This window comes from Sceloporus occidentalis, unplaced genomic scaffold, assembly GCF_023333645.1.
Source record: "Sceloporus occidentalis isolate IW3139 unplaced genomic scaffold, rSceOcc1.0.p SCAF_3, whole genome shotgun sequence".
NCBI lineage: Eukaryota > Metazoa > Chordata > Lepidosauria > Squamata > Phrynosomatidae > Sceloporus > Sceloporus occidentalis.
The window spans coordinates 177,833,702-177,845,747 of record NW_028316983.1 but is presented as its reverse complement, the minus strand read 5'-3'; the positions used below and the strand labels follow the sequence as shown (position 1 = coordinate 177,845,747).

At 37.4% G+C, this 12,046-nt stretch overlaps 1 protein-coding gene across 2 annotated transcripts in view; it reads left to right on the top strand.

Annotated features, from left to right (window-relative positions):
• Positions 1 to 12,046, top strand: part of DOK6 (docking protein 6) — a 268,564-nt gene that overhangs the window by 207,092 nt on the left and 49,426 nt on the right. For both annotated transcript variants that reach the window (XM_089516957.1, XM_089516956.1), the window contains exon 7: positions 7,988 to 8,105. In XM_089516957.1, the coding sequence (XP_089373083.1) occupies positions 7,988 to 8,105 (118 nt within the window). The remainder of the gene's footprint in view (positions 1 to 7,987; positions 8,106 to 12,046) is intronic.

Here is a 12,046-nt window from a genome sequence, read left to right as displayed (position 1 = left end):
GCTTGCCACATGATGTGAATGATTTGCATATACCTCTTTGGAGAAAATAGCTTCCTGATTCATCTTGAAGCCATCTTCCTAGGTAGGAAGTGACTACTATCTAAAGTGCGGTGTGGAGATAGAGACAGAAAGAGACAGAGAGAAATCGCAGAAGTCTTGAAGTTTAGTCTCAGAAAGGTAGGATAGAAATTAAATTATATAATTAAATTCCAGCATGACAGGGGGTTGAACTTGATGGCCCTTGAGGTCTCTTCCAACTCTGTGATTCTGTGAAATTAAATGAAGTTTAAAAGTAGTGTGTGATTGATTAGAACCATATTTTTCTATACCCCTCTAGATCGTAATAGCAAAGAAAGGAATTTGTGATCTTTCAGAACATATTTAAAATTATTTGTGCACCCCGAACACACACAAGTATATACACACACACTTTTTAAATTATTCAGCAAATTAATGTAGGAAAAATCTGGCATTATCATATTTATATTACAGAAGAAAAGGCTGTGGCTGAGAGACTGTTTTCTCCTTGTTAGTGCAGCACTGCAAAATATCCTAGTGCTGTTAGTTGTCTTGTTTTGGTTTTGCATCTATGTGTGTGCATTTGTGGAGAGTTAGAATATTTTGTATGAGAATCCTACAATTTAGGATTTGTGTGGTGTATCCACCTTTGTAGGGAAATGCATGGGTGGTTTTAAAATTTAATGTATTAAGAGATAGAGGATCATTACTTGAGATGAAAGGCATTAGAGAAAGAACAGAGACAACTAAGATATATGACCAGACACAACTCAGGTCTGGTTAGACAAGTTTTCCTATGTATATAGCATTTGGGGCTTTTTTCACAATGACATCTCTCTTCAAATAGTGCTGTCAGAAGTACATCTTTGCATGTTACAAATATTCCATAGTTTTGTCAAATAAATATGTCTCCAATACAGGAAAAATCATGTCCTTCACCTCTTGCAAAACATGTCATGTTTTATCTTCAAACTAATAAATCACTCACTTGAATTTTGGGTGAGATCTTGGGTGTATGCTAGCAGATACATACAATGTTGATAGTGATATGGTGCCAGAAAGTTATTCTTCTTCTGTAAGAGTCCCAAGGCCACATCCAAGTTTTTCTCTACTTATATGTCTGAGGGGGCAATACATAAATGCACAAATTCCTTGGAAGATGTAGCAGACAAGTCTTTAAAAAGAGCCTTTTACACCTGATAGTGTATTTGCTTACACCTTTGGCCTGAGGCTTCTTTGAAAATGAAAGACCCGAAAGCAGCTGATGCCAGAACTATGTATTCTGCTATATACATTACAGTCAGCCCTTCTTACACACGGATTTTTTATACATGGATTCAAGCATACACGGTTTGAAAATGTTCAAAAAACGTATAAATTTCAAATATCAAACCTTGATTTTTCATTTTTTATAAGGGACACCATTTTGCTATGTCATTATATTTAATGAGACTTGAGCATCCATAAATTTTGTTATCCACGGGGGATCTTGGAACCAAATCTCAGCGTATAATAAGGGTCCACTGCAGTAGCTTTGAAAACAGAAGCCCCATACCACATTCCTATTCCTTACGTAGTGATATATACACTTACAAATATTATTATGTAACAGTTTATTGATTCCAAGAGAAGTCACAGTAACATACCCCCATTTCATCATGTAAACATCTTGTAGGAGATAAGAGAATGAATTGCAAGACTTGTGGCACTCTCAGTGTCTGTGTTCCGTATCAAATAGTGCTGGCTGAATATTCACACAGAGTTTTGGCTAGGCTGGTTCTTTGTATCCCATTCTGTTTTGATTTCAGTCTGTCACACTGTGAGGATACTTCTTAGGGATTAAGTCATTACAAGAGAGGATGGGATGCAAAATTCCTGTAGAGGTAGCTATGCCCATCTAAAGATGATACTGTTTTAAAAATAACCCGTCATGCCATATAATATTTCATTCTTAGAAGCAGAGGGACTTTGAGAACAGGTTTCTGATATGCCATGTTCCTGTTGAGAGGAAGTTTAAAAAAAACACTCACTGGGCAATCTCAGGCTCTTGAAGGTCGATATATATTCCCCTATAAGGCTAAGCATACAATAAAAATTAATATACTGTAGTACATTGCAGTATGAGGAATTTGTCTATTTAGAAGTGAATTATCCTAAGGATGGCCTCAATAGTACCTTTTCTGGTCCATGAAATAATTTGATGATATTTTCAGATATTCAAATGTGTAATGATGCAGTACAGAACATTATTTCATGTTAAATTGGGGGATAGATTATTCTCTCAAGCTCTGCTTCTCTTATTTTCTCTCTTTCCACCCAAGTTTGTTCTGTCCTGTTTTCCACATCAGTTGGCAAATTATTACTTATTTCATAAACATTTATACAGGTTTTGGCTCATTTCTCAAAAAAGTATGCATTTCTTTAGCCATTTTGGCAAGCTATTCTCATAAAGAAAGAGGGGATAAAAAACTGGTATGTAATTATTGTTACAAACGTTTCTGTAATATATTTTAATCACACTCATAGTGGGTGCAAACTTCAAGCAAATGTAGATATTGACATATACGTGTGTTTTGGTTTGTGTGTGAGTTCAGATACTTTGTTAAACTTTACATTGAATGTGAACCCTACCAATTTCTCATCACATCCCTTTGTTGAAGCGATAAACATTCAGCCATCAATATCCTTTATATAGACCAACATAAGCAAAAGATAAGCCCCTGGACTAAGAACTTTATAGATGTGGGGAATGAGGTGCCAAACAAAAGGAGGAAATCCTAGGGAAGAGACTGACAGAAAGACTAACAAGAGACTAATGTGTTAACATGTGTTTATTTCAACGTAGATGAAAATAGAGTTCAGCCAAACTTATACCAGGGCTATAGCTATTCATTGCCTTGTCAACAGCATTACAACAAAGTCCCTGACAACATACTTAGATCAGGACAAACACTGGCAATTGAAGTGTCAGCATTTAGCACTTTTTGTCCAGTGCCTTGTGGTTACACTTTTATGCTTAGACCAAAATTCTGTAAAGGAGCATAGTGCAAACGCCAATGGAGAAGGGAGTTGATTCTGAAGAGATTTGGTTTGAAGATAGAATTCTGTATCTCTCAAGATATACAGTGCTCTGCGGCTTCTTTTGAAATAAGTCTCCTGGATGGTTTTGTTTGTTTTCCTTAGAAAAATGTCTTTTGATCTCATATAACATTTAGTTAATGTTTGAAACCAAATGGTCCTCTTTTTTTCTCCCTTCTTTCTTCTTCTTCTTCTTCTTCTTCTTCTTCTTCTTCTTCTTCTTCTTCTTTTGAAACAAAAATAAGCTCTTAAAACTTCAAAAGCAGCACCAGAGGTTGAGATACTTTTTCTTATTTGAAGTGAAACCCAAAGGGCATCCATGAGCAACAACCTAAGTACTTTTGTACTTTACAGACCTCTCTGTATGGACTCCAATAAAGATGTATAAGTGAGCTGGGTATATAACAACACATTGCAGGACAGAAAAATTATCTATAAAACCCTGTAATTAGTCAACTCTGCATTCACATTTTGGTGATAGAAAGGATTTATCATGTTCAGCTGCTTACATTTCTTTTGCTACCTGAAAATGAATTTTAACAAATTAAGAAATAAATAAAAGAGACATAACAAATATTTACCTTTAAATTTTAATCAAATTGAAAGAATGGGAACTTTACATGATTTTGAGAGGGACCCATCTCAAAAAGGAAAATATCATAATAGAGAGCTCAAATGTGTGTGGGGGGAGAGCAGGCAAAATAATAAAGACTTACATGTTTGGGGATGTTTAGTTTTGTGAGGAACCAAAAAAATGGGGTATATATTAGAGCCACATTTGATTACACCTGGCATGGGGGAAGTGGATAGGACATTATTTGCTCTGAATTAATATGAGAACTCCAAGTCTTCAGTACATTAATAGATAAAATAAAGGTAAGTTTTCACCCAGTTCAAAATGTATTTGATCAGAACTTAGTCATAACAGCAAATCCATTGAAATTGATGGGGTTTCAGTTAATCATGTCTAAATCTGGATTCAACCCAATGAATATATGTAACTTGGTACTACTTGATGTAGTAATAATTTTTAATTGAATGTTGTGAATGAAGATTAGACAGATTCATGGAGGATAGGTCATTGTTATTGTGTGCCTTGAAGTCATTTCTTACTTATGGCCACCCTAAGGCAAATGGGGTCTTCTTGGCGAGATTTGTTTAGAAGGGGTCTTAGACTGAGAGAGGATGACTTGTCTCCAGTCCATCTGCCATGGTCCAGGCCTCAGAGGGAGAGAGGAATGACTGGACCTCATCCCCTTTCCCACCACCATTCCCTTCTCCTTTTGTGTCGTGTCTTTTTAGATTGTAAGCCTGAGGGCAGGGAACTGTCTAATTATAAATGATAATTGTAAGTTGCTCTGATAGCCTTTAAGGCTGAAGGGTGGGGTATAAATACCATAAATAAAATAAATAATAATAAAATAATTGTCTGACATCACCTAGTGAGTTGCCATGGCCAAGCAATAACTTGAACCCTGATTCCCAGAGTTGTAGTCCAATCTTCAAACCACTACATCACACTATCAGCAGCCAGTCTTTGTTAGAAATTAGTGATACTATATCTTTTAACATGAGTTAATGTGAAGGGTGAAGGGAGAATCAATAGATGACTATTGGACTGTATGGACCGCTGGCCTGAATCCTATTGTTAGCAGCAAATGCAAGAACCCCATTGAGTCTATGTGATTTAACTACATCTTGATTCATGGACCAGAATCAAATCAAGACATATTTGTGGCTGTTGTAGGGAGGAGTTTCACTTTTTCAGCTGAATTTTCTGGATATGCACGGGGGCTTTGAGAAACTTTGAGAAGCATGAAGAGACATAAAATGAATCTGTAGGAGTTGTGTGAGACCCATAGGAACTGCATTCCAGGAGTTACATCACCCCTGTCCTATGCCATGTTCATGTATGACAGGGTGGGCAAAGTGTGGCCCATGGGCTACATGCACTCCCCGTGCTTATTTTTGTCCCCAATAAGCTCTCTCTGAGGTGTGGCAATGATATTCCACCAAGTTTTGAGGCCTCTGGGCACCCAAGGGATCAAAAAAAAAAAAAAAATCAAAACGTTTGCAATTTTTCCCCCAAAATGCCCTTCAAGGAATATGGGAGCATTTTCACCACATTCTTGGCCTGCCCTGCATATGTTTAGGTCCAAGGGAGGCCTTTTCTTGAAATAGGAAATGAGCAGGAAATCTTTTGCATTCTTGTTACTAGGAACAATCTCTCCTGGGTTTAAAATGGCCCAGAAAAGCACAAAAACATGGTGGAAGCTCCCTTGTTTCCCCCCAAAAATATCATTTTTTTCACAGATATGTAAAAGAGTGTTTCCTGGGGGGGGGGGGGGGGGGGATAAATGCATCTCCTTCTAAGGCTGTTGTTGTCCACTTCTAAAGAAGGCTATGAAGCCCACAGATAATGGACCTAGGAATTTGCAGCCAAGAACTGTTTCTGCTTTCTGATCAATATATGATTAGAATATGTCTTTTGGGTTGTTTTATTTTGCAAACTCAAAATCCCCATTCTTGTCCCTTTTTGAAAAAATCTAAAAGTCAAAATACAAAAACTAGCTCCAAAGTTCTGTAGTTGCTGAAATATTATACATGACAGGGTCAATGTGTCATGATCTTTAGATATTTTACAAAAAGATAAGCCCTATTTTATTAAACAAAACAGAATTCTTTTTTATCAGTCATATTACAGCACAATCTTATACAGTACATGTCTTCTCAAGAGTAGAGCCCGTTGAGTTCATCAGCATTCAATCCTATGTGAATACTACTGCAACCTAATTTTTTTCATAAATAAACTCAGAATTATTCAGTTCCATCTCTTGCAAACCAATTTATTTTTTTCCTTTTTTTTCAGAAACAGGTATGTTAATCATTTATTTTTCTAACACTGCTTTGCACAAATGATGGGTATTAAAACAACAATACTTTTTAAATGAAGTATTTGGCTTAATGTTACTTAAATAATCATATCATCACTAATATTTTGCAGTGAAACATCTGATAAGTGTGATGCAGAGGAAGTTATTTGTCTTCACTGGTTTATCCAGTTATTTGGCATACATTAAAATTTCCATCAGTTACCAATGGAATGGAGACATGTGAGTGTGAAGACAATTTTAAAAACAGACATTTCCTCATTGGATGATCAGTATTTTCTAAAACAATTATCTGACATAGTTGTAAATGATATCTGTCAAAGACATAAATGTGTTCAAATGTGAGGCGTTCTGCAATAAATCTTGTTTACAGCACTTGCTTGTATAATCAGATAAATGATCTTTTCATCCCTAATCCAAATTAGCTAGAATATATCTAAAGTGGCAGCAGTTCCATGGAACAGTTACAGCTTTATAATCTAGTACTTTCTGAGGACTTGTAGAGGCCTTGTTTTGATGCACGGAGTGTACTGTTCGGTATGTCCCTTTTTGCCATGTCCCTGTTGTCCTTTAATCATCGCACAGCAGCCGCAGTAGAGGGGCCACATGAGAATTAATGCTGTTTTTCTGAATCATTACCTCCTAATGAGATTGCTGCTTGCAAACCCATGAACTCTGCACAGAACACTGCTTCTTAGAGTAGCAGATTCCCAGCTTTGCTCATCCTTGTTCCCACATCCGCCTCAGCTTGGTTGGGAGGGCAGAGGGGAAAAAGAAAAAGCTTTTATTTTCTTGGCATAAAGAAGTTGTCAAGAATGTTCCTGCCGAGAATTTCACTGGAAAGTTTGTTTGCAATTCTTTAAGAACTCCAGCTGTATTCACCGGAGACATATTTCAAGTCATGGATGTGGACAAACAAAGGGTGCCCTTCTGTTCACAAAATGGACTTGAATCTAGTTGGAAAATGTAATAATAGAAAGGCTCGGGGGAAGGATATCTTACTGTGTTCCGTACTCTACAACTGTTCTGATTAGGCAGGGATGATTAATCCTCTGTCACCTCACTTTTTCAGCTGCTTTTTAAATGTCTTGGTTTCTCACTCTTCCTTCTGCTTTGCCTGTTTTGTTCTCAACTTACTTAAATTACTGAAAACTGAGTTCAAAGCGCAAAAGTAGCTTGCATTCAGGAAACTCAGTAGGAGAAGAGTGGGTAGAATCTTGTCCTTCCCAGTAGGCTCAGCCAAATGCAAACTGCTATACCTTGTCCTAGTTTATGTGTTCTTCCACACTGATAACCTTTGCCATCCTGACTACACTTTAACGTGGCTTGGACACATGTTTCCTGATTTTCATCTGAAATGTTGGATGCAAGCCACTGTGTCAAACAGACAGCTGTGATTTAAGAGGCTAAAGGGTATGGTAAAATGATAGAAATTTTTCACTTATGTACACACATTTACTTTAAAGATTCCTTTCAGTTTTATTCACTTTTCTGACATCTTTGCACAATATACATCTGAAACTGATCCTGTGAGCATTCTTCATCATTTGTAGTACTGCAGCTTCTGCTGCTCAGTGCCTTTAATAAAAGAGACTTGACATCATCAAGAACTACTAGCCAGTCTTGCACAAGTTTGAAACTAACCATCAGGAAAAGTCATGCTACACTCTTGATGTTGTGTAAATGCATGGATTGGTAAAATAATTTTCTATTACTTTTATTTACATTCTTTGCAAGGTTGTCACCTAGACATAATTGTAATAACAGTGCAATGCATGCTTATGACAAATGTAGATACTATAATGAAAAAAGATATAGCTTCAAAAATCAGTGTTTTGTCTTCCTGAGTTTCATCTCTGATCATTTCTGCTGTGTACAGTTTAGTTAATTGAGAATAAAATATGCCAGTTAAAGACATTGCTAGTGATAATGATAGCTTGAAGCTTGTAGGGCAAATGGACAGAGGAACATGATTCAGCATGTTTTCTTTATTTTTGCAGCTTCAGACCAGTTTGACTGAACCAATGACATTACCCAAGTCAATTTCGCTTCCTCGCAGTGCATACTGGCATCACATCACTCGGCAGAACAGTGCAGGAGAAATCTACAGTTTACAAGGTAAGATGCTTGAGTGGCATGTCCATTAGTTTCCCTCAAGTTGAGCAAAACTTATGCAGATTACTTTCTTCTGCACTGGCAGTTTTCTCTCCATTTCAATTACCAAGTCTTGTCATCAGACACAGCAGGGATCAGAAGATATGCAGTCTCCCCACCCACTTTTTAACTTCATGGTCTTAACAGTGAAGATTATTACCAGAAATCTTGCATAGGTTGAGAAGTTAATTTGACAGTTCAGTTTTTGAACAGAATACAAGTATAATACATGGCATCTCGATATCTAATGTGGAGGAGTTGAATAGTATTTTCCAGAGGAAACCATTTGTGTTTTAGAGAAAAAATATATTTTGTTTAAAGTGGCACAATCCAGAGTGGGAAATAAATAGGCAATTACTGGTAGTACCTTGTCAAGTATAGAAGAAAAGGTGAACGTGTTCTGTATGAAGGAGGAATACCTCTGATGTTGGCCTAATGTTAACTAAAAAGCATGCATTTAGAAAGGACATTTTAGCTGGTCTCTCCTGGTAGAACCAGGGATATAGAAGGGGAAATGTGAACTTCTCTAGGTTTGCTTGACATGCTCTAATGAAGAGTCCTGCAGTGGCTGGCTGCTTCTCTGTGTGGATTTTCCTCAACCATCCTCTTCCATATTGAGGAAACCTTGCAGTGCACCAATAGGGACTGCACAGATCTCTGTAATATTTTATTCCATTGTGTGTAGCAAATGCTGAAGTTAGTGTGCAAGCCTGAGGAAGGCAGATAACTTGGGCAATTCACCACTTATTTAACATGTTTCCTTACTTGGCTGATCAAGATTCACAAGATTTGCAATAAGAATATTTTATGAATATTTCACCAATAACGTCCTTCAGACAATGCAACATCCTTTTTCTCTTTAGCTACAGAACCTTTACTTTGTATCTGACAAGTACATCCTTCCTGATTTCCAATTTTTCTGTTCTGTCTCCACCCACACTGCTATCAGTCACAAATCAGCTCCAGCTTTTACAAGTTTTTGGTCTCCTAATCACAGTATACATACTAACAGTGGAAAGTTGGGAATCTGATAAGATTTGCTATACAGTGGCATTCCTGTGGTGTTGCTATCACAGGACTGGGAATGGCTAAATCTGTGATAAGGTTTAGAAGGCTGAAAAATATCTGTATATTTTTCATCCTCTATCAAAAGTTTGGGGGATGCCTACAAAAGGATCAGACCTACACAACTACCATAAGCATCTGCACAGACAAAATGAGGTAATATCAAAGAAAGGTGTATCTGAGTTGAATTTTACTCTTTTATAGCAGGCTTGGTCTTTAAGTACATCTCATTGCACATTTCCCCTCCTCTGATCCACATTAAAGCCATAGGGATTGGGGAAAAGCACAAGATGAATGGTGAAAAATAGGAAGGTTGTTTTTGTCAACTATTTCTTTCTTTTAATTTGATGTAGTGGTTTGAGCATTGGCCTATGACTCTGGAGCCCAGGGTTCATATCCCGTCTTGGCCATGTAAGCCCACTTGGGCCAGTCACTCTCTCTCAGCTTCAAAGAATGGAAATGACAAACCCTCTGAAGAAACTTGCAAAGAAAACCCTGTTCACCTTAGGGTCACCTTAAGTTGGAAACAACTTGAAGGCTCATAACAAATTTGAAGGAATCTCCCCCCCCCCCATCTTGTTCTCAGTGTACAAATTTGGGGGTGTTTTTACAATTCATGAGAGTATCAACAAGGGTGAAGTGTTTGCTCATCATTATTATTTTTCACACTCTGCCTACTCTTCTAGGTAGGCAGTAACAAGGGGATCTGGAGAAATGATGCACAGGAGAATGAACAGTGTGATCATTACTGTTGCCAGTAGAACCATGTAAACAGGTAATGGGTGGGTGAAAAATTGGGGTTCAAGCCAACTCTATACCCACACCAACTAATAAAAGTCATACACTGTATAATTCAAACATATTTTCTCCTTGGGGCAAGCCAAGCTGGGGCAAATTTCTGGAAGTTAAGAGAATCTGGCAGACCAAATATTCAAACATTTTATGTGTAAGTGTGTGTGTTTCTTTATGCATGTTCCAAATTCAATGTGATGGCAATACTTTTATTAGTGCCAATCAAAAGGCACACAAATCTTTGTGCATACTTTCAACACCAGAGTTTCTTTGTAAAAAAAAATGCAGTGAAAAGGAAGAGGAAACGATAGCCATCATCAGGTGGTACCAGAGGAATGGCATGCAGACTATCAAATTATTTCCATAGACTGCCTCCCCAACAATTTGGTTCTCCATTTTGAGAATTTTTAAAAAGCCTGTTAAAAACTCAAATCTGTCCATCAATCCATTCCTCTTAAACAGGGTGGCAATACTACAGCCTGCAAGTCACATGTGGGCTCCAGATATCAGTTCTGTGGATTCTTAAGCTCCTTGCCAGTTCCACATATATTTTTGAATCCCCTAAATAGACATTATTTTAGATGATTTTGAAGCATACAAAAAAGTGTAACAAGCCCCTGAAAACCGCACCACAGAACCCTCACTAACCCCAAATACCCCAGATAATGTAACATCACATCCCACCACCATTTTAGCTCGGCTACAGCCTTCAGTGTATGGCATTTTGAAATGCTATCAGGAGGTGCAGCCCATGGGGAGGGAGAAGAAATTGGCCACTGAACCCAAACAATTTGCTCACCTCCACCCAAAACTCTTGGTTGGTCTAACAGTGACATTACCTCAACTTGGACTTTGAAATTTTATGGTCACCACTGTTGGCCTTGCATGTTGATGCATGTGTTTACAAATTCTGGGTAATCAGTCTAGTTTCCAGTATGCTTACCCAGAGTCAGTTTGGTCCATAGATTGAAAATATCCTTCACTCCTATCAGTATAACAAAAAAGACAGAATAAATAACCTGTGTTTGAAGTAGAATTCATGTGACTGGTCATGTGCTCTTATTTCTTTCTCTCTTTCACACACACAACTCATGTTTCCAAATTCCCACTTTAACTGACCTCCTCCCCTACGTTCCTGTCTCCCTCATAACCAGCCATAGATATTGCCATTCTTTCCTCTTTCTGTTCTACACTTATACCTTAAATGACAAAAGTTGTTTCTACTGAACGTCCCAAGACAAAGAACTTAAAGGGAACCATAACCTAAAATGAAATGAAAACTGAAATTCTCAAGCAAAATGACAAAGACTTTACTTTCTTATAGGGGCAAAGTATATGCTAGATCTTCTCCCAACCGAACTCAACAAATCACTTTTGAAATAAGTTATACAAATGGAAAATTTGTATAATAATGTTTAACACAATCAATGTCAATGGCTGGGAGCAGAAGGAGTCAGGAGATAATAGCTGGAGGGAACTAAATTTGCTGTAACTAAACTCCAGTAAATAAGCAATTCCTTATTGCTGATTCCTCAAGATCAATATGAACCATCAGCATGAACTATCCTCAGACCTATTTCTCCAACACTGCCAAGTTTAAGACCAATCTGCTGAAATGCTGTCCTTTTAATTCCAATAAACTCTACCGCCTTCCATCTCATTTCAGATTATGAAAGAATATGACATAAGGCTGCCCATTTGACCCTATAATTATATGTAACATCTCCAAGTATTCTAGAGAGAAATCAGGCTGGTTTCAAGTTTTGAATTTAAGCAGAAACCTTTGTTGTGATTAACACTGCTGCCAGTGTAATGCTTAGTATTAATGTGTATGGGGTATTTGAGTATAAACAAAAAGGAAAAAATCAGGAATGAAGTAAGAACATTACATGTACACAGGGATATAGAGAGAATTTCATATATTATCCAGTCAATTTGTAATTATCTTCACGTTATGCCACAAATTAGGATGCCAACATGTACCTTGCCCAGTTAATATCCATAATCACTGTTTTGGCACTGTGCATATTAACTGGGCAATATACTAT